Source organism: Aspergillus nomiae, assembly GCF_001204775.2.
Source record: "Aspergillus nomiae NRRL 13137 chromosome Unknown contig00037, whole genome shotgun sequence".
Lineage (NCBI taxonomy): Eukaryota > Fungi > Ascomycota > Eurotiomycetes > Eurotiales > Aspergillaceae > Aspergillus > Aspergillus nomiae.
In genome coordinates this window covers 15,758-39,558 of record NW_015378092.1, presented here as the reverse complement: position 1 = coordinate 39,558, position 23,801 = coordinate 15,758, and the positions used below count along the sequence as shown (strand labels likewise).

Genomic DNA, 23,801 nt, shown 5'->3' with positions numbered 1-23,801 from the left:
CTGGGGATTCACGGCAGTCTATATATGCTTCTGCGATCGGGGATATCATCCCCGAGGTCAATACAACCTTCAACAACAGCTTCCACCTGTGTCCACCTGCAAGAGCCCTGATTTTATCCAGCATTACTATAATTTATACAACAACCCGTCGCGATGATCCCATTAATCCGGGCCCTTTGATCAGGTCGTTATCGATAAGATAAGATAAATTCCAGTGATTACCCACTCTACAAGTGAGACAACAATTTACCACATTAGCTGGGTGGCCAGATTACTGAGCGTCATTTGCTTCAGGGAAGTGAAAAGCGAGGCTAATGCACGGCCGAAGAATGCTATCCAGCGAGAGCGGGGAACTTGTCACCAATTATCGTACTAGATCGGCAAATATTCGGACAGGAATAACATCAATGAGTAGCCACCATGATGAACGTCAGAAAATATGGACTGTGCACCGGAACTGGGCCGAACGTGTCGTGGTGCAGTTGTGTTAGTTGTGGGCCCTAAGCTTAGGAACTGAACTAGTTTCATCTAAACTATTTAGATTACGTGTTACAGGTTAAATGCGCTTGGAGGAAAGGTTTGAGATTCAAGTCAACACAGAGGTTCATGGTGTTTCAAGCCCCCCTTCTCCTAGATTCTATGAAAGTGGCTTCATTGCGATCCCTACTAAACCGCACTATATCTAGAACCCTCCATCATTATAACCATTTTGTTTTACTCTTGTCATTACTGGGACTTTTAGGGTGGAGGGAAGCTCGTCAAGCGGTTTCTGAAGACAAGAGGCTTGAGAACAGACAAGTCACTTTAAGAAACAGCATTACTTTCACATGGATAAGGCTACTCTTTGAAGTGTCCATAATATATATGCCTAGACCCTATCCACTTCAAATTAGTCTGAACTTTGTATGCGGCTGGTTCATTGGGTATGTTACGCATACAACCCGGGAAACGAAAGGCTTTCGTGCATGTTTATATCCATCTACTATTACGCATATATTTCATAAAATTTAGATATAGTAGTTGCAAATAAATATACTCTAATAAATTCCTTAACAGCCTTTGTATATGTACAAGCCTCAACACCCCACTGGTTGCCGCACAGGCACCTGTCAATGCAGCATAGGGAGCATCCAGGGGTATTATATCCCAAGTCACCGTAATCTCAGGTATGAGTTACAGAGTAAATATCCATCCAAACGAGCAACCTTTGCGCGTGGGTCATGATCACATGTAGGGTAACGGGAAGCGGATGAGGATTCCACCATATTTCATCGACTGGTTATCAAGGTGAAGAACGCTTTCCATGCGGGCTGTGAATCCATTCAAACAAATCTAATCTATAGATACAAATACAATTATCAATGCGTATAATACAACAACTCCGGCCCGATGCTGGAACAATGCAAAAATCAAGCGTTATTTGCACACGAGAAACTAGCGCTACTGGGGTCATCGTGCAATGCTTTGCCTGACACGTACAGGCCGAGACCACACTGTAACGTGAGTTAGTGAGGAGTTGAGAGGGCAGTCAGGGTACCATGGAAAGAACGTACGATGCATCCTGCAATTGCGAATATAAGGACATTGAGGATGGTGAGGAAGATTTTCATGGGCGTCGCGAAGAGTCGGCCCTTGTTGAGGTAGAGCCAGAACGTGGCGCTGAGGCCGTCTATTCGCTTTGTTAGTATTGGATGTTCGGGGGTTGGGGGTTAGGCGGTGCATACAGGTGAACCAGCTTGCGAAGAGAGAGGCCTAGGATATATGTCAGTTGGATTCATTGCGAAATTGCAGAGTAATAGCAGGGACGTACAACTAAGCTCAGAAGGTTGTTGAAGACCGGAATCGCCTCCGCGATGACCCATGCCACGATCCACAGAAGCAACATAAGGACGATCCAAGAGCCAGTGGCCACTAGATCCTTCTTGTGCATGCGGTCGCTGCCACGGAACAGACGGACGTAGACGTACTTGCACGCGACGTGGCCGTTGACAACGCCACCAATGATAATCTGGTGACCATGTTAATAATATACTTCTCCGAGCTGACATTCGTAATGCACTCACAGTAGGAAGCGCAATGCCGTAAGCCACCTTGCGCACCACAGGACTAGCAGATCCTAACGCCGGGGAAGTGACGTCCTGGCCAGCGTAGTAGTAAATCACGACAGCGGTGACAATGTAGAGAATGACATCAATGCCCTGAAGAAGAAACAGAGACTTGGGGTAATCTTTCGGATCCTTGAGCTCGGACATAAATCCAAAAAAGGCAACATGACCCGCTAAAATCCATGTTAGTGAGCCTCAGAGGACACATGGTGGGAGAGAAACATACAGAAAGAAAATACAATGTTGCACACAGCAAGGAATGCCTTGTACAGGCTGGTGTCGACCGTCGCCTGGACCCCACCGTGCCACGGGCGTTGGATGCCAAGCGCAATCATGACAATCATTACGGCGCTAAAGACACTGATGAAAGCTGGCGGGGCGTCAGTAAATCTAATTTTCAGAAATTCGAAGGGGCTGGCAACACTCACAAGCAATAGAGAGATACGACACCTTGGCCGATGTGCGCGGTAAACATAAGACATATGAGATGACTAGTCCCACAACACCAAAGACAATGGAGCAGGTTCCGTGGTCGGTGATGGAATTCATGGCCACCGTAAAGGTAAGGATGTGACTAGCCATGATGAAAATGATAAGCAGAAGTTGACCAGTCCCCAGGAACTCGCGGCCGAATTTGCCGAGCAGGACCTCGCCGGCATCGGCCATGCTTTGAATGTGAGGATAGCGCCATCTGAACTGCCCAATGGTATAGCCAGTATAAGTCGCCAGAAGGCCAAGGCCGAGCAGAAGAATAATAGCACTTTTAGTAGATGTCAGTAAGTGCAATGAGCATCCTCTGGGAATGGGGGTTCCTACGGGACAAGGCCTAAGGCAGCAACCACGGCGGGTAACGAGAGAATCCCCAGCGAGACCGTTTCCGCGACCATCACTCATGAGGGTCAGTACACTTCCCCGAACACTAGCTCCCAAGAGTTACTCACGAAAACCACATTGCCTGTATGAAACCCGTCAGTAAGTTGGAATCGTTTGAGAATTGAGATCGTCAACATACCACCAGCTCAGCACCTTGTACTTCACCTCGGCGTATTCTTCATCACCAAAGGTGTCCTGATATTCCGGACGAGCTTTCTCCTCTTGCTGCTTTTCCGTATCCTTGAAGCTGACATCATATTCTGCGTCCTGACTCGTGTCACTCAGTACATTGCTTCCATGATGATCCGGTGAGGGAGCCATGAGTGCGCTTTGGGGGAAGTCTGATATTGCACTGGCTAATGACCAGCGTGAGGTGACTCTCAACCGGAGGCAGAGGGGCACCGAGAAAGAAAGGAAAGCGGTCACGGAAAAGAAAAACAAGCAAAAAGAATAAAAAAGAAGAGGAAAAAGAACGAAGAAAAAATGGGGTGAAGAAGCGGAGAATGAAGTTGACGGATACTACACAGCTACACCAACGGTCCGAAGTGCTCCACGCTCGTCAACCGGTCGCGATTGATTACTCTGGGGAAGACGGTGTCTAAGGGAAATGAAAGAAAAGCGCCATTGAATCAAGCTCAACGTCAGGAAAGCCTGGTGATTATTGCCTGACTCACCTTCGCCTGGAGAAGAGGGAATATTCTGCAAGTGTGTTGAATTTGTTACCTAATTAGTTTCCGGCCGGGTGGCGCCTATGTGGAGTGCCACCGCCACACTTCAGCCAATGGAAACCCTGAAGATGTCTGATCGTCAGCCACACTAACCTAGAAAATTTCAGTTGAGTGCCTTAGGGTGCCTCAGGGCCGGGGCTTCCTGCAGGTACTCCTCCAATCACGGGTGTCCACTAACGAATTTGGAATGTTCGGCTACAGTTCCACCGCACACCACTGGTCATCCAGGCCGATCCAGATGTTGAACCCCAGAAACTTTAACGGGAAACGGACTCGGTGACTTAACCTCGGTCGGATGCATGGAGAACCGATAAGTCACGGTTTAAACCTTAAATGGATACATCGCATTCAGATTGATAATTCAACGCGGTCATATTACTACTACCCTAAACCAATGGCGACAAGAAGCGCAAAGCCTCATACCATCATATCCAACCCATTCCCGGAATCCATATTGAATACCCATACTGCCATTAATCGTCGACTCCTGTCACGTGAGCCCAGTGCCCCCGTCATTCCAAAACGTCCACCAGGATAGTCATCACTCGTAATCATACAGCTGTTTCTGCGGCGGCACATCCCGGCGGAGGATGTACTTCTTCACATACCAAGGCATCATGCCACGATAGTGATTGATATGCTTGCGGGTAGGCACCGAAAAGACCTGATCCAATTCTTCCAGAGAGAGCGCCTTGGTCTCCGGCAGGCAGAAATAGCAGAAAATCCACCCGAAGAAATTCCATGCTGCGTACCAACCGAACGCCCCTTGGACGCTGAATGCGTCCCGCAGAGGGAGCCATGTGAGTGAAACGATGAAGTTGAATCCCCAAGTCGTGGCCGTCGCAAATGACATGCCGATGTCACGGATGTACAGTGGCTGTCTAGTTTAGCTTTGGTCGAAGACAGGGGAGGATAGGTAAGAAAAGTTACTCACAAATGCTTCGGCAGAGTATGTGAAAGGCACGGGTCCCTCCCCAGGCGAGTAGACAATCATATACAGATAAATACCGGTTGCGACACAGGCCGTTCGAGGAGTCTGATCGGGGATGTAGAACGAAAACCCGGTAAAGAGTAGGAACAGGCACATCAGAGGGAACGTGGTCAGGAGAAGGTTGCGCCGGCCAAAGGTATCGATCGTGTACACCGCCGGGAGAGCAAAAATCCAGTTCGTGATGCCACATCCGAGAGACACAACAAGCGCCGTTCGGAGATCAAATCCCGCGTCCCGAAACATCGACGAAGAATAATACATTATCGCGTTCACCCCGCAGAACTAGACGATGTTAGGGGTACAGATGGCCGTTTGGGACGCCCAAACACAAACCTGTTGCATGAACATGACGAAGAAAGACGACTGTGCGGCGCGCCGGTTACGGGGGACGGTAAACATCTCACGCCACAGGTGTTTTCCTTCCCGGAGCTTCTCTTCAACTTTCAACGCAGAGTGAATATAATAAAGGTCCCTCGCAGCCTGAAACCCCGATGGGCGCAGCTTGCAAAGTGCCTGGTACGCGTCCCGGTAGCGGTTGCGGATCATATACCATCGCGGTGACTCGGGACACAGATAAACCTGGATACAAACAAAAAAGGGACTCGGGACTGTTAATTCAGATACGATAAAGCTACAGAATGGTCACACCCGTGGAGAAAACTTACGGAATGGCGGTCGACCCCAGCATAAGCCTCCAGTTGAAACCTGGGATGGTTGCATGCGACACATCCATGAACGCGACAGAAGCAATATAGCCCAGCATAATGCCGAATGCTGTCCACATCTGCCACATCATCACCAGGGCACCGCGTATATTAGCGGGCGCACATTCAGCGCCGTAGACTGGAGTAGTCGTTGACTTTGCACCCACCGCAAACCCTAACAGGAAGCGACCGAGCAGGAGATTCCACCAGGTGTGTGCAGCTGCCATCCAGAAGGAGGAAGCAAATGAGATGAAGCAGGAGATAAATATACAACCGCGTCGTCCGAACCAGCGATTGAGCGGAGCAGTAGTCCAACAGCCGATAAGTGCTGAACAAAGATATGGAGCGCCATTCACTAGGCCTTGCAACCACGAATTCGTGATGTTGAACTCCACAAAGTAGTATCTGGCTACTGTTAAACTGACAGTCATTGCCTAAATCAGTTAATTTTACTCACTCTTGTGCCCCGTTCACTGCAGTTTGATCCATTCCCTGAACAATTGCGGAACCAGCGCAGAGGACTATAGATTCTCGGGGTTAAAGAAAATTTTTTTAAAAAAAAAGGAAAGGAGAAGAGTAAAGAAAGTAATTTGAAAAGAGAAAAAGGGAGAAAAAAAAACAACAAAATTATTTCCTGAGATATGCGGTGCTTACTGGTCATAAAATACATCATGAATGGTTGACTCCATCGGTGAGTCTTCTCACGTCGGAGGAGTTCCTTCTCGCCTTCAGATAATTCACTAAGTTCCTCGAAAGCTTTCGGGTCTTGGGCCACCAGCGCGCCCCGTTTGAGCTGGTCCACAATGTCCTCGAGATCTTTCTCTCGGGCAAATTCTTCAACATCACGGTAAAGCTCCTCCCGAGTCAATCCTGTGAGGGGGTTCTTCAGTTTCGTGTTAGTATCTTTTTTAATAACATCCCGTGACCAAACCCTGGCTGTCTCCGCGGCATCTTGTTTCTCGGCTGAAACGGTGGACTCAAGATGCTGAGACGTCAAGCAGGTGCTTCGGGGTCATCGATCTTCCTATCCATGGCAGTAGTCTAGGTGCGGAGCACCTTGCAGATTTGAGGACCAAGGCGTGGGTCAGTATGTCCAAGAAGAGGTGCAGGATACGATAGGCAAATGAGAGGCAGCAGAAGGAGAGAATTCTGGGGCCACACAATCTCAGAGGGTGGCAGACCGTCGCTTTTAATGTGTCCAAAGGTCCAGAAGAAGAGCCGTTGCCCGCACAACAACAGGGATAGTCACCGTGCCATTCTGCTGACCAGTGAAGTTGATTTACTCCGCATGATGACTGCGCGTCCCCAGATTAACTAACACGTACCCCAGAGACTTTCCCGCCCACTCCATACTGTCCCCAGGCCAAGAGGCTTGGAGCACCCAGAGCATCCTAGTGGCGTTCTTGGAAGTCCCAGACGACATGATCGGGGAAATCTAACCTGCCGCCCAGGGTCCACTTTGCCAATGTTGCTGGGTGTGTGGCTACTGCTATGTAACGAAAAACGGACAGTTCGGCTGGATTAATGAGCCAATGATTTTTATCGGAGCCTATAGTCGCTTCGCGGCATTCTGTGGCTGACAGGGCACTGCGGGACTTGAGGAGGTTATTACGACGACAAATGAGTTGTAGCACAAAGTAAACAGGACTTGATTAGTAGCAGAGACATGACTGGCCGGCGGAGTCACGCAGGTATTTCCAGCGATAGTGCATATATGCAAGCCATGTGGTCCGAGAAACGCAGCAGTGCCATTTCCCTGTAGGTATGCCCGATCCAAAAGAGACCGGAAAAAGACTAGCGGGGCTCATTGTGATAATAACCGAAGGTCAATTGGACAGAATTCTCAAGGCTTAGGGCTCTGACAGCAACCCTCTCCCCTCTGGCATCATAGCAGAGGAATCGGCATCTTCGCAGTCGGCCTAATACTTCTCGGCAGCTTGGCGCCGAGCGCGCACAGCCAGTCATCCCGAGCTCTTTTCACAGAAACTACCTACCATTGGCATATCCCGCATGCGGAAATAGCAAGATTAGCCGCTTGGCTTACATATGCCGCCCCTGCAAGGCGTCCACAGCTGGTCGCCTGAGAGCACAGGTTCGACTCGTCCAGTTGCCGGAACCCGATGAATGACTAGGAGGGGTGTCCATTTTGGATGTTGCTTTCCGTCCAGGGTTCTTTTTCATGTGGTTCTGAGCTTCTTAAGGACAGAGTTCGTTTAAGGGGTAACGTATTCACGTATAAGCGATTCATCAGCGGCAGAGAGATAATTTTGAATTTTGCCTTTCGCTTGTGGCTAGAGAACAGCGCCATTAGAGACATGACTCCCACTTGATATTCTGCAAAAACTCCTCTTGTGGAATGATGTTAATGTTTATCTGCTCACAGAGTACTCCGAGGGGGAAGGATGAAAGAAAGGAGAGCTGCGACCTCCAGGCTTGCTCGACTCATTTCCTATTTGGTCCATAGATCACATGGTTATATGCCTTAGCCTCAGGCCCTCCATCCCACATCCCAAGAGTTAGTCTCACTACAGTTGCATCGCTTTTGAGCTGGATCTTCCCTTTATTGGCTGATATACTCTCTGAGAACTGGAGGCCGAGATGGCTAACAACGCGCCGCAAGGGACACCAAGTCACGCAACCGGCCATCTCTTGGCCAAAGGGCTGGATGATGCCATGGTCAAAGTTAGTTTTATTGAAATATGGGACCACGCTGCAGGACCTCCCAGATCATTATCGTGAACTTATTCGAGCATTTACGGTCGCCGGTGGGTCACTTGCAGCGAACGGTAAGCTGAAATGCTAGCCAGAAATAATGGAAATATTTACAGCATAAGACAAAAGACAAAGGAGAGGAAAGATATGGGTTCGACAACAAAGATATCTGAGCTATCTCTATCATATTCCTGAGGTGTATCATGATGACCCAAGTTGCACGCCACATAACTTTTCTATGACCTCCATATGGCAGTAGTGGCCAGGTATAGAGCTATACCGACGTCACTGTCGAATTAGCACCTTCCATCCCCCTTGGAAATTCCTACTAATCATCATAGCTATTCCTCCTGCAATCGAAACCCCACCCCCAAAGATCCACACGGCATTGAAGCCCCGGTTTTGCAGGATGGCCCCAGCAGCGGGAGTCCCAACTAGATTTCCGACGGTCATCACTGCATACCCCATTCCCATTCGAGTGCCAATAAGAGCCCGATCCGGGGAAAGCTTGACAAAGCAGGTGGGTGGCAGGGACACAAATGCTCCAGTGAAAAAACCATACAGAAAAGCCACGATGACCACTCCCGCCAGGTTAGATAAATTAACCAAAGCAAACACCAAGGCCCCCGAGATAACCGTGCATGTAAAGATGATGTTGAATGGGCCAATAATATTGGCAAATATGTTTGGTAATATTCTCCCCATAACAGATCCGGTGGTCAAAATTGAGAGTAGATAGAATCCAAGGTCATTGGCGGCGATCCCCTGACTGATGGCAAAGTATTGAACATAGTAAAATGGGATGTTGAGCGAGATGAACTCGAGAGTTCCTCCCAGTACAAAGAAAGTATAAGCGGGCTCACGAAATGCCCCAATATCCAAGAGTTTCCGTTTGCCAGATGGCTTCACTCGTAATCGAAGGACCGTGATAGGGATGGCTATGGTGACTAATATGACGAGGCCAATTGCCCGACAGGTCCATCCAAATCCAATTCGATCGAGAAGTCGGTGAAAGATCATCGGATATAGAATACCTCCTACCGCTAAAGTTAGAAGCCCATCCCGCTACAGGGAAGCACAACTCCTATGGCTTACCCAATCCACTGCCAGCAGCTGCAACGCCATTCGCGAGGGCCAGCTTCGTGCTGAAATAGGTGGAGAGCACAGCAATACCAGGAATGAGAATTAAGCCTGTTCCAATACCGATACAGAATCCTTGTGACAGTAACACTTGGTAGTACTCCTTGGAGAGGCTCAGCATCATCTGCCCAAATACGATCATGAATGAGCCGCTAACAAGAAGGGGATAAAAGTAGCCTGCATCATACAGCGGACCGGTCATCAAACCGAAGACGAGGAGCAAAGACGACTGCACTGAACCTATCCAGGATATACTCGATGAGGATGAGGGAAACAGTTCCTGGGTCTCATAATAGGTCTGATAAGCGCCAAACGTGTTCAGGACACCCCTATACACGTCAGACCTGATTAACAGAGCTATCCCTCTCTAACTTGCCATGTGTTGAAAAGGATAAAAAACGTTCCCATAACTTGCACCCACGCCGTGATCCCGCCATCTGGAATAGATGTTGTATCATTAACAGAAGCTTTGACTCTCGTCTCAAGTGTCTCATGATCAGAAACGCCCTTCTCGTTGGCTCCCCGGTTAGATATTCCGTCCATTTCTGGCTTGTTGAAGGATGAGGGTTATCTTAGACTTCTATGTTGGCAACTGTACTTTGACGTAGGTTGTGCAGTGAAACACCCGATGTGTCTTGGCTTGAAGCTTCGTTTGTCTACTCGCGTCTTTTGTATGATGATCAATGTAAGACGCAAAGTACTCGCAATCATTAAGCCATAACATTAACGCTACCTTTGCGTTGGGAACCGTCGCGTAATCCAGCGGTTTATGGAGTGTTCTCTTTGGTATGTTTCTCCCATTCCATTCGTGTGCCCGCCCTTAATATGGGTAGTTCACTTAAAACATCTAAGCTCTCGGTCCGCCATATCACAGATAGCAGTGAAGTGATCGGGGAAGCCCGATGCGGGATCCCCCGCCCATCGGCCCTAAGAGACGGAAGATAGTCGTCAGCATATCGACACTATGAGACAAGCATCCGGCAACTACCTTGGACTTATCTTGGGCTGTCGGCGATATGGGCGATTATTCTAGGGATAAACGGTCATCTTAAATTAGACGCATTGATCAACTCCTCACTGAACCAACTTAATTCCCAAAGAGCTCGAAACACAGAGCATCCTGCCCCAGTTTCTCGGTGGGTACTAAAAACAGTCTATGAATATTGTTGTCTCTTGGCATGAATTGGGACTGACTAGTCCATCCACTGGGAGGGGAACGATGATCTCATATGCCAATCTGCTATCTCGCCAATCTAATAAGGTAACTGAATACCTTAGGATGGGAGCCAGGAGAATAGATTTGTGATTATGGTTAGATACAGATGAGGCTTGCTTATTGGTGGTATCTCCAGAAAATCTTGTCATGCACATGAGACTGCATGGAAGGCTAACCCTCATCATCATGGAGCTCTACACAGACAAACGCTACACTAGAAAGCCATGTTGGAGGAACATGCAAAGGTCTAAGCAAGTCTAGATGTATTGAAATGCAGAGCTCACACTTACAGAGTAGGTACACACACGATTTACCACCGGGGGTAATGTATACTTGGCCGTGATATTTCGCACATGTCCTGAACTTCCCATGACTTCTATAATTGGTCCTACAGCGAAACCCAGCAAAACAAGTGTCTGGCCTAATATCATTCCATTAAGGGCCCTTGGGATTAGAGCCAATGAAAGAAATCAGTTAGCCAAAACAACCTTTCAGTTGGATGGTGTGTTTTTCTGATTGGTCGCATCATATCTCCAGCCAAGGTCAGCGACGACTCCGATGGAAGCACTATCCATGCATAGGGCAGTGCAGCAAGACCATCTGGTATATTTTTGGCACTGCCCTCTTCTGTGCCAACTCCTATTGGGCGGCTAGTACCCAACTCGCTCAATTTCGTGTTTGAGTCTTGGCTGATGTTATCGTGTAGATCACCAGTGTGGCTTGAAACTCTAAGAAACAACACACTATCTCATCAAGATCATACAAAAGAAGGATTATGCAGCCTGTTCGCAGATTATGGCTTAATATTGCAAACTTATTTTTAAATCGCAAAGTTCAGATTTCTCCTGCGGGCCAAATATGACGGACAGGAACTATCCTTTACTGGATGGCCATCCGGCCAACTTATCGCTTCGCATAGCAGCACTGGTCAGTGCTTTTACATCTTTGGCGGTATTCGCCTGGGCAATAAAAGCTCACGATCGCGTGTTTACGGATCTTGATGGAGCCTCGCTGTGTGTCATGATATTAGCTACAGTAAGTGAGCCACCTCATTTTACGATCTATTGCTATCTATACGGAAGCTCATATTGTCGAGAAGTCTTCATATGCAGTCCTTTGGTCGCTTGTGCCCTTGACAGTCAGGCTTCTTCTCCGTCGAGCTCTCCATCCGGGCGTTCATATTGCATTCGACTTTATTGCTTTTTCGGCAGTGTTTGCTACGACTCTCGTAACGATGATCGTGTTGACACCTATCGCGGAAGGAGGGTATTCCTGTCGTAGATCTGCCTGCCGGGATACTACGTTGCCAAAGGTCGAGTTCTTTGGATTCGCCATGGCCTTGCTCACTTCGTAAGATGAATACAAATCGGTGCAATTGAAACAGTTCTTAAACTAACGTGAACAGGGTGCTTCATTTTGTTTTGTTCGTCTGGGCCTGCTGGGCTTGTGACCGTCTCAGGAAGCAGCCCCGCAAGACAGAATTCTAAGCGCTTGCTAGCGACAATATCTTCTTCGTGATAAAGATAATCATGAGAACTTACGACACATATACTTCGCCATTAATGTCTAATATTGTGATTTCCAATCATCCGATAATGTTTAATCATGATAATACCGTTATCCTACGAATGCATGGACTTTGATGTTCTGCCGACATCTGAGGATGGCTGGAAAAGACGTGGAATGAAATGCATCATCCTAATTTTTGATTTACTTGGCATTCATTTTGGAACTCTTAGTGAGCTGTCTCTTCGCGCTAGGAAGCCTATCAGGTCTATGATGGCATTATTCAAACGACCACTAATATTTAATGCGAGTGAGATCATGTCATGTTAAGATACATAATGCTTATAATTTTTTAATACCTATATATCACAATCAAGATTCAGGATTCACATCTGCCATATACAATCACCATGTGCCAGTCCACAACTTACACCTAGCCCCTTGCTCCTTTATAAGGCAAGCATTGACTACGATTTTGAAGATACGATCATCCTATTAGATTGGCGCCATGGTTCGTCCCTCGGACTAGTGTTTCAACTACAGGATGGTTCAAACTAACGACGAGAAGCGCATGTTGCCCTTTGTTTGCAAACCCATTCGAGAGCCCATTAACCAGGAGAATATTCTGTGATATACATGTTGTAAAAGAGGTACAATACTCGCTGACTGCCTTTCCACTTCCTCAAGCCCATCCACTATAGTTGCGTTATCCTAATCAGATTCACGACTGGATCTACCAGGCCACACTGCCACTAGCGCCGTTCTGTTCGCAATAGTAGAGCAGCTCGTCACCTCCAATGTGCTGCGCTGCGGATTCGCAGTAGTAGAGGAGGTCCTTCTCGTTCTTCACTGTGCAGTCGGGGCACTGGTCCCATTGCTTGTCGCCGGTGTTGCGCTTCTTGTACGCGGCACAGGCCTTCTCGGTGGCAGCCCGGTTATAGGCATCCTAAGTCAATCGTTAGACTGGCTCTTGCGGGAAATTAAATGGGGATAGCACGTACGACACCGCCGTTGGAATCAACGCAAACACCGGTATAGTGAAGATCCGCAACGACACTAGAGAATTGTTAATACTGCCAGTCGTCAAACTTGATTAAAAGATAAATAGATTCTCGTACCCAGCGGCCAGAGCTGCAACGATCAAAGAGAGGGATGCCTTCATGGTTGATTATGTCCCGACGAAGAAGTGAGAGATGATAGGTAGTGTGTTGTGGTTTTGGAATCCTAGATTGGAACTCCTGACGTTTGCGAACAACGGTAGTACTTAAGAAAGATAACGAACGGTCACCAGAGGGTATCCATGGCGGAGTATATGTGTACAGAGCCGATCCCGGGGCTCCTGTCATGGTAATTGCATGTCTTGGTCTAAGGCAAAATATCCGAAGATTCCCCATGTAGATCCCACGATCATAATCAGTGAACCGACAGGACTCCTCATGGAATGACCCGAATCAGAAAAATGTGCTTGACCGTTGATAATGCAGGTACCGGCAGCGATCCGGGACTCTATTTCCGGCTAGCCAACGTCTTTCAGCGCGGGATATGTTTCACTTCTGGACATTAGACGCATGTGCAGGACTGCGTTTCATCCTTCGTAGCATTAGTTACACCTCACTGTCTCAGTTGTAGATCCAATCGGAACCACGTAGGGATACCCGGGTCGATCATTTTGGAAGCGATCAACACCGGTGGGCGATGGGGATGCACAAAATAGTAAGGCAAAGGAATATAGGGTGGCAAAACTGTAGATTAAAGGCTTGATATCCATGGCTGTGCTCCATACTGAGACCATCAGGCTTCATTCTACTCGTGGTTCGTCGACGCTTGTGGGGCTGGATGCAATCAAATGTCTTATAGTGTATGACTATCCCCCATGCTACTGATCCCTGGGGAAAGCTCCTCAGTTTTGCTCCACTTCGCCAGGTTCCTGAATGTCTGTCCAAGTCATAAGGCCCACAGTGGTCAGAGTTAACATTAAATCATGGCCAATGACCCGGTGTCTTGGGTCCACGACTGATGATCGACAGGAACATGGACCCTATGCCTGAGTACGTATATTCTTCAGCGTAAAACTAATTAGATTAACCTGCGGGAATTATTGCTTCCCACACGGCGGCTATCTACTGCTGCCTTCCAAATATGGAGGTGACATTCAACTACCATAAGATCCTTTAGTCTTGGACTGTTTCTAAGACGCTCATCTGTTTCCGGGAAATCCTCGGAGAATTCCTTCCAAATAGGATAGAGGGATCGCCTGCCAATCTTCTAACGCCACGGTGAATGGCACGTCAGCTATGCCGAGAGTGGCTCCTGATTCGGAGGTATTTGTCTTGATCTTTGCGTCCGTTTGATTCCCAGTGAGAGCAACATACTCCCCATGACCAGATTCTATATAGAAGCCTCCTTCCCGTCAATTGACCTCCCTTTCTTCGACCTGTTATCTCTCCTCAAACAACCTTCACAATCCTTTTTAATACCTCCTTAGCAATTCAATTGCTCATCTCGACATCATGAAGGTCCCCTTCGTCTTGCTGGCCTCCCTTTGCGCCAATAGTGCCCTCACTACGGCTCTCCCTGCCGATCAAGTCTCCGCCGACAAGGCCATCCTCGTCCTCCGCGACGGCACTACCAAGGCTGTTGAGCAAAAGGACCTTGAATCTCACCTGAACGGCATCTCGCTTGAGCCCCCGACCGACAACCTCCCCCGGTCCTTCAAGTCCGACGGCTTCACCGGTCTTCAGAAGCGTGGTGATGCGCAGTTCATCATCCCTCTCCCCGACCAGGAATTCCTGGGCTGGGATGTCGCTATGTCCCCCATCACTCACGCCAACGGAGCCCCCGCCACTGTTGCCATTGCTGCCGGTCAGAGCATTGCCAACAGCATCAGCGTCGGTACCTCTTTCACTGCTACTGTCGAGAAGTGGCTCCAGATTGGCGCCAGCATCAACTACCAAGATACCGTGACCAACACGCTTACCGGCACGGCCACCATGACGATCCCCCAGGGCAAGTGGGGTGCCATTGTTAGCAACCCCTTGACCCACCGTCGCCGAGGCTATGTTTTCAGCGGTGCTCCTGGCAAGGCTCAGTATGAATACTTCCAGGCCGACTCGTTCGACCGCAAGAGCGTCGCCTTCAAGGAGGCCAAGCTGGACTGGGTCCAGGGTGTGATCACCACTTGCCTGGGTGACAAGTACCCTCTGAAGATGTGCAACGGTCAGGGTGAGCTGAAATAAATGAGCCTTTTAGTGACCAGATGGTACGGTTTTCGATGGAGAGGGTCGGTACTCGGTGGAGGACTCCTGGAATAGTGTCTTCGGCTGCCTTCCTATATATTGCTGGGCATGCAGCACAATCACACATGTCGACTATTTTGTATGTATACTTAGCTCTGCATAGATGTCTTTTATCGTTGGCTTGAGGTAGACATTGCCAAAGAGATTTGATATAGAACTGCCGCATTCTGTTCAATTTAAACAATGCTTGAGAGAGTGTAGCTGGTATTGGTAGCTCTAGCCATGACTTAAAAGCCCTCAACTGGGAGTTTCCAAGGGTCCTGTATTGTTAGTAGAAATCCGATAACTTAGATATCTTCCAACATCTTGCACCTGACGAAACTACTCAAATCAGGACTTACTCTCTCCGTGTCGAATAATATGTCCGAAATAGACAGTAACAAGTGGAGCTATGCGTTTGTATCCTGTATAGTCCATAGGGCCTCCGTGGTCATGTAGTATATGCTTTCTAAATTATATAGCAGAGACTGCAATACATTGTAAAATTGAAAATATGCTTGAAAGGCTGTTCGACAGCACAACTTATTCCGATATAGATGGGTAGGTATAGCATTCTACACCCGCAATATATAGATGACCTCCAAACCAACCAAATATGCCGGCGACCAGAAACCGAATTATTCCTTGGATATAGATAAATTCTGTAAAGGCTATGGCTAGCAGGTTAAGTCTGGGAAGTTTTATCGGAAATGAGGGAAAAGATAAAGAAAATCATCAGCGATGGCTTTTGAACTTTTTGCATATTTCTAGACAGTTTATGCCTACCAGCAGTGGTCTAAAATTGTACTAATCCCTGGCTTATGTTGTCAAATATGGTACTGGTATTTCAACAGCTGGCCGGCTGGCCCAATGGCAAGGCGCTTGACTACGAATCAAGAGATTGCAGGTTCGATCCCTGCGTCGGTCATTCCTTTTTACCACTTATCTGTCCACATCTTTTCCCGCGTGCCATTTTCCTCATTACTTTTAAATCCCTTCTTTTTTGGCATATGTAGCTGCCTTATTTTCCCATGTGAAGCCCCAACTCTTGCAGTGCTCCAAGAGCCTGCACTTGTATGTCCGCACTACCAGCACTATGCCTTTCAAGGCACATTAGATTTCCTAGTACCATATACACATACATTGTTTCACAAAGCGATATGACCACTCTAGAGCTGTTATCGTGGATTGCAATATTCTAGATCACGATCATTTGTTTAGATAATGCAGCCATTTACTAATATATGCCTACTGTACGGCGTAAACGAACACGGATGAGTTGACAACATATATCATAAGCGGGTCTTGCTAGATGGTTGCCAGCTATATACCTTTCAGTGTATGGGCTGGAATCGTAGAGGAAACTAGTATTTAGGGTTGCTATGTTAATAGCTTGGGTAAATTCCAGTCGAAGACTAGAATAACCCGCAAGCATGCTGACTACTGATTAATCACGAGTATGTTTAACGGATATGATATGAGAGCATACCATGTGAGATCTTCACGGAAACTTTTTTTCTTCGCATATAACTGGTTTCCTACATTCCTTCTAGAAGTGGATCCTTAGTACGAGGTATATGTTTCTTTTTCAGACCAGGGGTTCGTACGAGTAGGTTGATCATAGTTGCGCTATTATTATAGACGCTACTGTTATAGAAAAGCTGACGATCTACAGGGCCAATGGAAGGGGTCGAAGTATATCCATCTCCTGCGACCCAGATACCGTACCTACACCTAGTTTAACAATACGATAGGCGGTGGATATCTGTGCCTGCCTGGGTGCAGCAAGTTGACTCTTGCATCATGTATTTATTTAGATCCAACCGTGAAGACTTATGTACGATGCCACTGAGCTCATTCCATCTCAGAGATATTCTAAACCTGTCGACAATATGTGTACCAGGTGAATACGGTAGGTTCAAATCTTTAGAAGATCCAGATAATATAGTATATGGTGGGCTGGTTGCAGTAGACCTGCCCTTGACATGTGGCTGGTGTGTATTTTAGATATCAATCTGGGCTGTGGAACCCATATTCACTCCACTTATTCCCAATTCGAAGCATAAAATCTCGCCCTTTCCTTTGGCTTCACATATAATGTGAGCTTTGGCACCCAATAGTGGAACCACTAGCTCTAGAGGATCAATAGAAAGATACCAGGAATCCTTTAACGTGCTCTATTTGTCCGGACTCGGGCCGAAGCATGGTCAGGTAAAGATTAATATTGCATTGCAATAATTTCCCGGCTTGGCTACGTATTAGAGGCGGAAGAAACAGAGCTGCTATAATTCTTCGGCAACTTGCTGGGGTCTTTGCCATGCCTACACTCCAGCTGATTCGTGAGTATTCGTAAACTTGCCTTGATGATGGTGTGACAGCCAACATGGACATGAAACCACCCTATGGAGTGAGGTAATCCCAGCAATCAGGGCTTACATTCCAGCTATATAGTACACTAGAGATGCAGTAGGGATAATAACGACTACTATCAGTTAGACCAACTCCACTCTTGTCGCGGCTAAGGGTTTTCAAGGGCGTGAGTGGTGGATCCATGCTGCGGATAATTTCACCCCCAAACCGACTAAGAGGGATCGGCGCCAATTTAAATCAATCTGCTACGCTTAAACTCCTGGCAGACTCGGTATCTTCGGAGGAAGATCCGAAAAATTGCCCTATCCTGTCGTCGCTTACACTCATTAGTTCATCGAGCACCGTGTATTCTCACATTGATTACTTCGGCGCTTGTGGAATAGCAGCGTCTGGTGGGTTTTCTTCGGGCTATCCTTCTAGGGCACGCACGCGATGGGCCATCGTGCATGCAGAAAAGAAGAACGGGCGTTTGAGGTGTGAGATACAGGGTGGCGGTCAGATTTATCTCTGTGTTTAAATAGGACGATGAGTTCGTACATTCTTTTCCTCCGTTCAAGCACCGGTCTTTCTTTCAGCATCTTTATTATTTACTTGCCTACCCGGCTAGATCTTTACCTTCGTTGCGCTGGATCGCATATCTCACTCTTTCACTACCTAGCTCCATTCGTTGTCTGAACTTCTTTCTTTGCCTTGACAAAATGCGTCACGTTCAGTCTGCTTCTCTTCTGACGGCCCTCCTCTCGGCCACCAAGGTTGCTGCCCACGGCCATGTCACCAACATTGTGGTCAACGGTGTCTACTACGAGGGATTCGATATCAACTCTTTCCCCTACATGGGTGAAAATGCGCCCACTGTAGCCGCCTGGACCACTCCCAACACCGGCAACGGCCCTCTCGCCCCTGATGACTACTCTTCCCCCGACATCATCTGCCACCAGAATGCTACCGCTGGCAATGGCTACATCGAGGTCAACGCCGGAGACCGCATCAGCCTTCAATGGACCCCATGGCCTGAATCCCACCACGGCCCTGTCGTTGACTACCTCGCCCGCTGTGAGCCCAACTGTGCCTCGGTTGACAAGACCTCTCTCGAGTTCTTCAAGATCGATGGTGTCGGTATTGTGGATGGCACCAGTGTCCCCGGTGTCTGGGGTGACGACCAGTTGATCCAGAACAACAACAGCTGGCTCGTCGAGATCCCCAAGTCGATCGCCCCGGGCTACTATGCCCTTCGCCATGAGCTGATTGCTCTCCACTCCGCCGGCACTGAGGGTGGTGCTCAGAACTACCCCTCTTGCTTCAACCTTAAGGTCAACGGCGATGGTACCGACAAGCCCGCCGGTGTCGTTGGAACCGAGCTCTACACCCCAACCAGCGATGGCATCATCTTCAACATCTACGAGGCCGTCTCCAGCTACCCAGTTCCTGGCCCAGCTCTCTACACCGGTGCCGCCACTGGAGTGACCCAGGCCACCTCTGCCGTTACCTCCACCGGCACCGCCCTCACCGTTGGCGCTGCTGCGACCACCCCTGCCTCGGGCTCTGGTGCCTCCTCCTCGGCTTCTACGTCCTCTTCCGCTGCCCCTACTCGCTCTCCCTCTTCCTCGGCTGCTCCCTCCTCTTCTGCTGCCGCCTCCCGCTAATCGTTGACTTCGAGGACAGGACATCATTAGGGTTGAAGATGCTGCTGCGCTGTAGGGATATCGAAATGCTTTGGAAAGCTGTATTATAGATTCTTACTGTCAGCTCATATGAGCTACAGCCTCAATTAACCAAGTTGTTTTCTGGTCTGGCCTCTCCCTTCCGCGTAGTGAATTTCTTGCTGTGTTTAAATTGTAGTAGTATTCCATGTTAGTGAAAAATACCGCGAAGTCTCAATCACTAAGAACTATTCCTCTTATGCTCTATGCACTAGACTGGACGACGAGATTAGACTGACATTGCGCTCAACTTAACATAATATCAATGCGAGAGCATCGGCGACCTTTAGCCTACGGAGGTTGGTAGCAGTGGAGGCGAGTTATATCGCCATGTATAATCGTCAATAGCAAGAAGATTAAATGGTGGTCTTAAGCTATTCGCATCGTCTACAATCTACAGCGTGGTCATCCTGAGAGTGACTTGGCTAATCATGTGGAACGGATTCTCTGCTTGGGATACAATGTGAGCCTGGTTCCTGTCAATACGGCTTTGTCTACAATTGTTCATATTCATTACTTGCAGTTATCATTTCCAATGCAACATATGGAAAGACACAGTATAACACAGACAAAGACAGCCATGATGGAGCGACTGACATGGCTATCCCAATATCAGCTAACATACTGGAGTTTGGAAAATGGTACTTAAGAATATTGTTCTCTCAAGCTATATACATGGCCTGCTCTCAATTTAAACATTATGTATACAATGCGTACTCTACCCTGTCTATATGCTTCAACCACGCCAATCCCCTGCAATACTTAGAAAGTAGCCTTTCCCAGATTCTCCGCCCAGTTCTCCTCCTTAAACGGCACATTTGCCTTGACGAAGTCCGTAGACTCCAGTGCATTCTTCGCAGGCTCAGGCAAGCTCTCATAGGCAACCAAAGGCTGCGATCCACCCGCCTCATCCGTGAGCCCGCACTGGTGGTTCACAGGCCAGACACTGTAATACCTGATCAAGGGGTGTGTCTCCTGGAGCGAGTAGCCATCCGTCGAGCAATCCCATTTGCCATGGCCGGAGGGACACACGGCAAGAATATTGTCCGCGGATGTCGTGGCCGGGTCAGAGATCCAGACGATCACGCCCTCCCAATCGTGGCGGTGTCCCATGCCCGGCGCGGCCTGGTCCTTGGGGAAATACCACGAGTACATGAGCGCGTACTTGTCCCCGGACTGCCGCCCCGGACGTAGACTTGGCCGTCGCTCTTGGAGCAGTCGCCACTGCTGGAGCCTGAGATGTCGAGGCGCCGCTGGTTGCACTTAGTATGTTTAATCAACGGCGAGGGGTGTCCTGCTTACTTGGTGTTTCCCTGGGCATCCACGGCAGGGAAGGGGACGCATCCGTTGACGACTTTCAGCAACGGCTGATACGCCTTGTACACCTCACCAGTGACCCCGGAGGGTACTGTCTCGGGGAATCCGACTACTTTGTCATGGTCGATGGACTCTCGGCGGATGAGACCGCCCTGGACGAGCTGCGACAGCGCAGCGGTAAGGAGAAGGAGTTTCGAGACCATGTTGGAGATTGGAGACGATCAGTCAATTGACCGATAATGTACCCACAGACGTGCCTTACTCTTTATACAGGCGACCGACCCATTCGCATAGTTCGTCGATCCCTATTCCTTCGTGCAAGTAATTCTCCGACGTTATGCCGATCACCAGCGGACCCCCTGCGGAAGAGCGCGATATCCGACCAACCGGGCGTTATCAGGAACGTGGTACCTGAGAGGATCGTCAGTGGATAAGTCAGAGTCTATCGGACTGATCCTGGCTTGGCGGGTGTGGGTTGCCATGCACCGTTGGATTGACTGACATCTAACGCTTTCCTTGTCTTAGGTGCTGACCATCCCCGTAATCGTTGCCAATCGGAGACGGTTTGTGTAGAACTATTGATGCTAGTGCTAAATAGCTTGCTCGTGAGTGCTACTGTGCTTGTAGGATGTAGCCCATGTCACGTCTGAAGCCATGTCTACCGCGCTGTGCGCTTTGTACCCATTCTGGCAGGTCTTATCATTCGGAGATTTTCACTAATCGAGTAGTTAAAGCGCTTAAGGCGTATCATGTTATGCAGCCATCCTTGCTAGCTTATTCTCTGCAAAATGAAGGATTCGAGCTACCTTTTTTAGTCCCGACAGGCACGCAATAAACTGCATGCCTAGGCGGTAATAACATAATTCACACAAGAAAGATAAATAGTCGGCAGGACCAGAAGATTAAGTGATGAGACTAATATTAATTAAGTCGGCTATGTATACTGAACAATATCGCCAATAGCATGCAACCTAACGGCCACGCAACTGTTTTAACATAAATCGCCCTAACCATGCACGTCCGACCCCGTTGATGGTGGCGCAATCACTCAAGCTAATTAGGGCAGACAAGTCAGGAAGTCGCCCAACTTGTCCAGCACCTGTTTCTGCTTCGTCGCATCCGCATCCCTCTTGTTCGACGCGTTGCCCACCGAGATACTCACGTAGCAGCCCGCACCCGTGACCTTGGTCTCAGTCGGCAGGCGCTGATCGTTGTTGCAGGTTTCTACATCGTCGCCAGAAATAAGGGGCACGGCGGTGTAAATGCGCGAGAGCACGAACTTGAAGTCGTCGACGCTGGCGCAGTCGTCCACCTTGGGGAAGTTGACGTTGAGGTAGACGTCCTCGGGGAGGTAGGGCGTGCCGGCAGCGACGACCTTGTCGACGACCTTGGCCGCCAGCTGGGCGTAGATGGTAGCGTATTCGGGCGTGGGATCATCCCATGCGGTCGCAGAGCCGCTGGATCCGGAGAAGGCAATTGCCGGGATACCTGCGTCGTGCGCAGCGTAGCAGGCGGCGCCCACCGTGCCGGAAATGGCGTTCGCCACTCCTAGGTTGGCGCCGACGTTTGGACCGGTGACGGCCAGGTCCGGGTTGCCACTGAAATAGGTGGTCGAGAGGTTCTGGATGCCATGCTTGATTGACGTGACGGGGTACGAGTTCACGTAGTTCCACCGCGGCTGGGTAGCGTTGTTTCCCACTGCGGGGCTGCCTACGGGGCAGCTGTCAAATTCGCAGGCCTCGGTCAATTGCTTAGGATCTGCATCCATGGAGCCTAAATGTGCAAACGATTAGATTCTAGTTTGGGTGGTAAGGAGAGCAACAAGGAGACCATACCAGTTCCGCTCTTATTTTCCGCTGGTGCCGAAATCACAACTGAGTGACCAGCCGCGGTCAACGTGTCGTAGAGAGTGCGGATGTTCTTCTCGGCCCACCCGTCATCGTTGGCAGAGATGATGTTGACAGCCTGGGCTGCAAGAGGCAGCACGGCGAGGGTGAGCGGAAGATGCATGGCGACGGTTCGGGTAGCAAAGTTAAATTGTTCAATAAGTCTTATCGCGAAACAGGCGCCCTTTATATAGTACTTTCAGCCTTCACTTTGTCTCATATTTGAGAGTGAAGGAGCGCTTTCCAGTTAGTACGGAGTATGCCGTGGCTGCCGAGCCAGACGATCATCATTTGACAATTAGGGCAAATCGGCAGCTGATCTCCGCCAACAAGAGGGCCACGTGCTTGCCCGCAATAGATTAAATCTGTTCGCACGACGCGTTATCCATCGTTTCTCCTCTTGGATATTCACTGCGATTGGCTCGGCTACAGCTTAGCACCGGGGTGCCTAGAGCTGCATTCAAATGTACCTGGAAGTCTCTGCAGGAGAATATCTGAGCGTTGCATTACCGATGCATCGGCTGGACCAGAACACTGCACAGAGTTATACAGCCACGGGGCAATGGGGCACCAGGGCACTGCTCTTCTTTGATGCATAACTTTGCGGTATACATACTTACTTTCTCCTTTCTCTTTGTTTTTTATTGCCTCATAGGGGCTTCCCTCCGCGGTCTAAAGAAGACGCGTAGCTAAGCCACACTCTCCCAATCATGCAATATCAAATCCGATAGTATGATATCTTTATTATGTTACTCACAAGCCCCTTTCTTTTTCAACTATTTTCTCGGTAAGCCGATTGTGCTACTCCTAAACACGCAGAATACCCGTTGTGAATACACTATTTGAAGGATCCCGTCCAACCTCGGTCTTGGCCCGAAACAATGTATGATTCCATAACTTACTACAGGCTCACTCAGCCTCGGGCTTCCCATCTATATGGTCTATTTTTGACTCTAGTACTGAAACGGTAGCGTTAGGGAGTGGAAATATCATCTTCGGTGATCTTCCGAGTCTTGTAGAGCGCTTTAGTACCAACTGGTCGCATGAGGTGGGTATTAAAAGGATATAAGCAGAAGCATGGTACAGGTTTATTAGTCTAGTGGACTTGGCATAGCTTGTGTTCATGGTATGGGGTTCATGATCACCATTGGCAGCTGAGCCTGGCGATTATCCACTAAAAGAGACGCGATTGCTTTGAGTAGATACGGCCCTTGGGCTTTCGCTTGACCTAACCACGATACTGGAGGGGCTCTTAAAACAACAATATGTAAGGAAGCG

The 23,801-nt window shown here is 48.7% G+C and overlaps 9 protein-coding genes across 9 annotated transcripts; 3 read left to right on the top strand and 6 right to left on the bottom strand.

The window, feature by feature from the left end:
* Positions 1–1,409: 1,409 nt before the first annotated feature.
* Positions 1,410–3,299, bottom strand: ANOM_002978 (amino acid transporter; the record flags this gene model as incomplete). The annotated part of the gene is made up of 10 exons (XM_015548235.1): positions 1,410–1,493; positions 1,554–1,669; positions 1,725–1,752; positions 1,811–2,008; positions 2,064–2,278; positions 2,332–2,475; positions 2,534–2,865; positions 2,922–2,994; positions 3,047–3,060; positions 3,118–3,299. The coding sequence occupies 10 exons, from the start codon at positions 3,297–3,299 to the stop codon at positions 1,410–1,412; spliced, it is 1,386 nt and encodes a 461-aa protein (XP_015410069.1).
* Positions 3,300–4,247: 948 nt separating this feature from the next.
* Positions 4,248–6,824, bottom strand: ANOM_002977 (sugar porter family MFS transporter; the record flags this gene model as incomplete). The annotated part of the gene is made up of 7 exons (XM_015548234.1): positions 4,248–4,583; positions 4,641–4,979; positions 5,031–5,298; positions 5,363–5,806; positions 5,859–5,922; positions 6,056–6,405; positions 6,727–6,824. The coding sequence occupies 7 exons, from the start codon at positions 6,822–6,824 to the stop codon at positions 4,248–4,250; spliced, it is 1,899 nt and encodes a 632-aa protein (XP_015410062.1).
* Positions 6,825–8,398: 1,574 nt separating this feature from the next.
* ANOM_002976 (monocarboxylate permease) lies at positions 8,399–9,796 on the bottom strand (the record flags this gene model as incomplete). Its single annotated transcript, XM_015548233.1, has 3 exons — positions 8,399–9,150; positions 9,209–9,582; positions 9,675–9,796. The coding sequence occupies 3 exons, from the start codon at positions 9,794–9,796 to the stop codon at positions 8,399–8,401; spliced, it is 1,248 nt and encodes a 415-aa protein (XP_015410063.1).
* Positions 9,797–11,327: 1,531 nt separating this feature from the next.
* ANOM_002975 (uncharacterized protein) lies at positions 11,328–11,956 on the top strand (the record flags this gene model as incomplete). Its single annotated transcript, XM_015548232.1, has 3 exons — positions 11,328–11,504; positions 11,566–11,819; positions 11,875–11,956. The coding sequence occupies 3 exons, from the start codon at positions 11,328–11,330 to the stop codon at positions 11,954–11,956; spliced, it is 513 nt and encodes a 170-aa protein (XP_015410060.1).
* Positions 11,957–12,708: 752 nt separating this feature from the next.
* On the bottom strand, positions 12,709–13,137 carry ANOM_002974 (uncharacterized protein; the record flags this gene model as incomplete). Its single annotated transcript, XM_015548231.1, has 3 exons — positions 12,709–12,921; positions 12,977–13,031; positions 13,094–13,137. The coding sequence occupies 3 exons, from the start codon at positions 13,135–13,137 to the stop codon at positions 12,709–12,711; spliced, it is 312 nt and encodes a 103-aa protein (XP_015410061.1).
* A 1,348-nt stretch (positions 13,138–14,485) lies between these two features.
* Positions 14,486–15,211, top strand: ANOM_002973 (uncharacterized protein; the record flags this gene model as incomplete). Its single annotated transcript, XM_015548230.1, has 1 exon — positions 14,486–15,211. The coding sequence occupies one exon, from the start codon at positions 14,486–14,488 to the stop codon at positions 15,209–15,211; it is 726 nt and encodes a 241-aa protein (XP_015410066.1).
* A 3,107-nt stretch (positions 15,212–18,318) lies between these two features.
* Positions 18,319–19,263, top strand: ANOM_002972 (putative endo-1,4-beta-glucanase; the record flags this gene model as incomplete). Its single annotated transcript, XM_015548229.1, has 1 exon — positions 18,319–19,263. One exon carries the CDS (start codon positions 18,319–18,321, stop codon positions 19,261–19,263), a length of 945 nt encoding a protein of 314 aa, XP_015410067.1.
* Positions 19,264–20,082: 819 nt separating this feature from the next.
* On the bottom strand, positions 20,083–20,840 carry ANOM_002971 (NPP1 family protein; the record flags this gene model as incomplete). Its single annotated transcript, XM_015548228.1, has 2 exons — positions 20,083–20,554; positions 20,623–20,840. The coding sequence occupies 2 exons, from the start codon at positions 20,838–20,840 to the stop codon at positions 20,083–20,085; spliced, it is 690 nt and encodes a 229-aa protein (XP_015410064.1).
* Positions 20,841–21,694: 854 nt separating this feature from the next.
* Positions 21,695–22,647, bottom strand: ANOM_002970 (5'/3'-nucleotidase SurE; the record flags this gene model as incomplete). Its single annotated transcript, XM_015548227.1, has 2 exons — positions 21,695–22,410; positions 22,473–22,647. 2 exons carry the CDS (start codon positions 22,645–22,647, stop codon positions 21,695–21,697), a joined length of 891 nt encoding a protein of 296 aa, XP_015410065.1.
* Between the last annotated feature and the right edge of the window lie 1,154 nt (positions 22,648–23,801).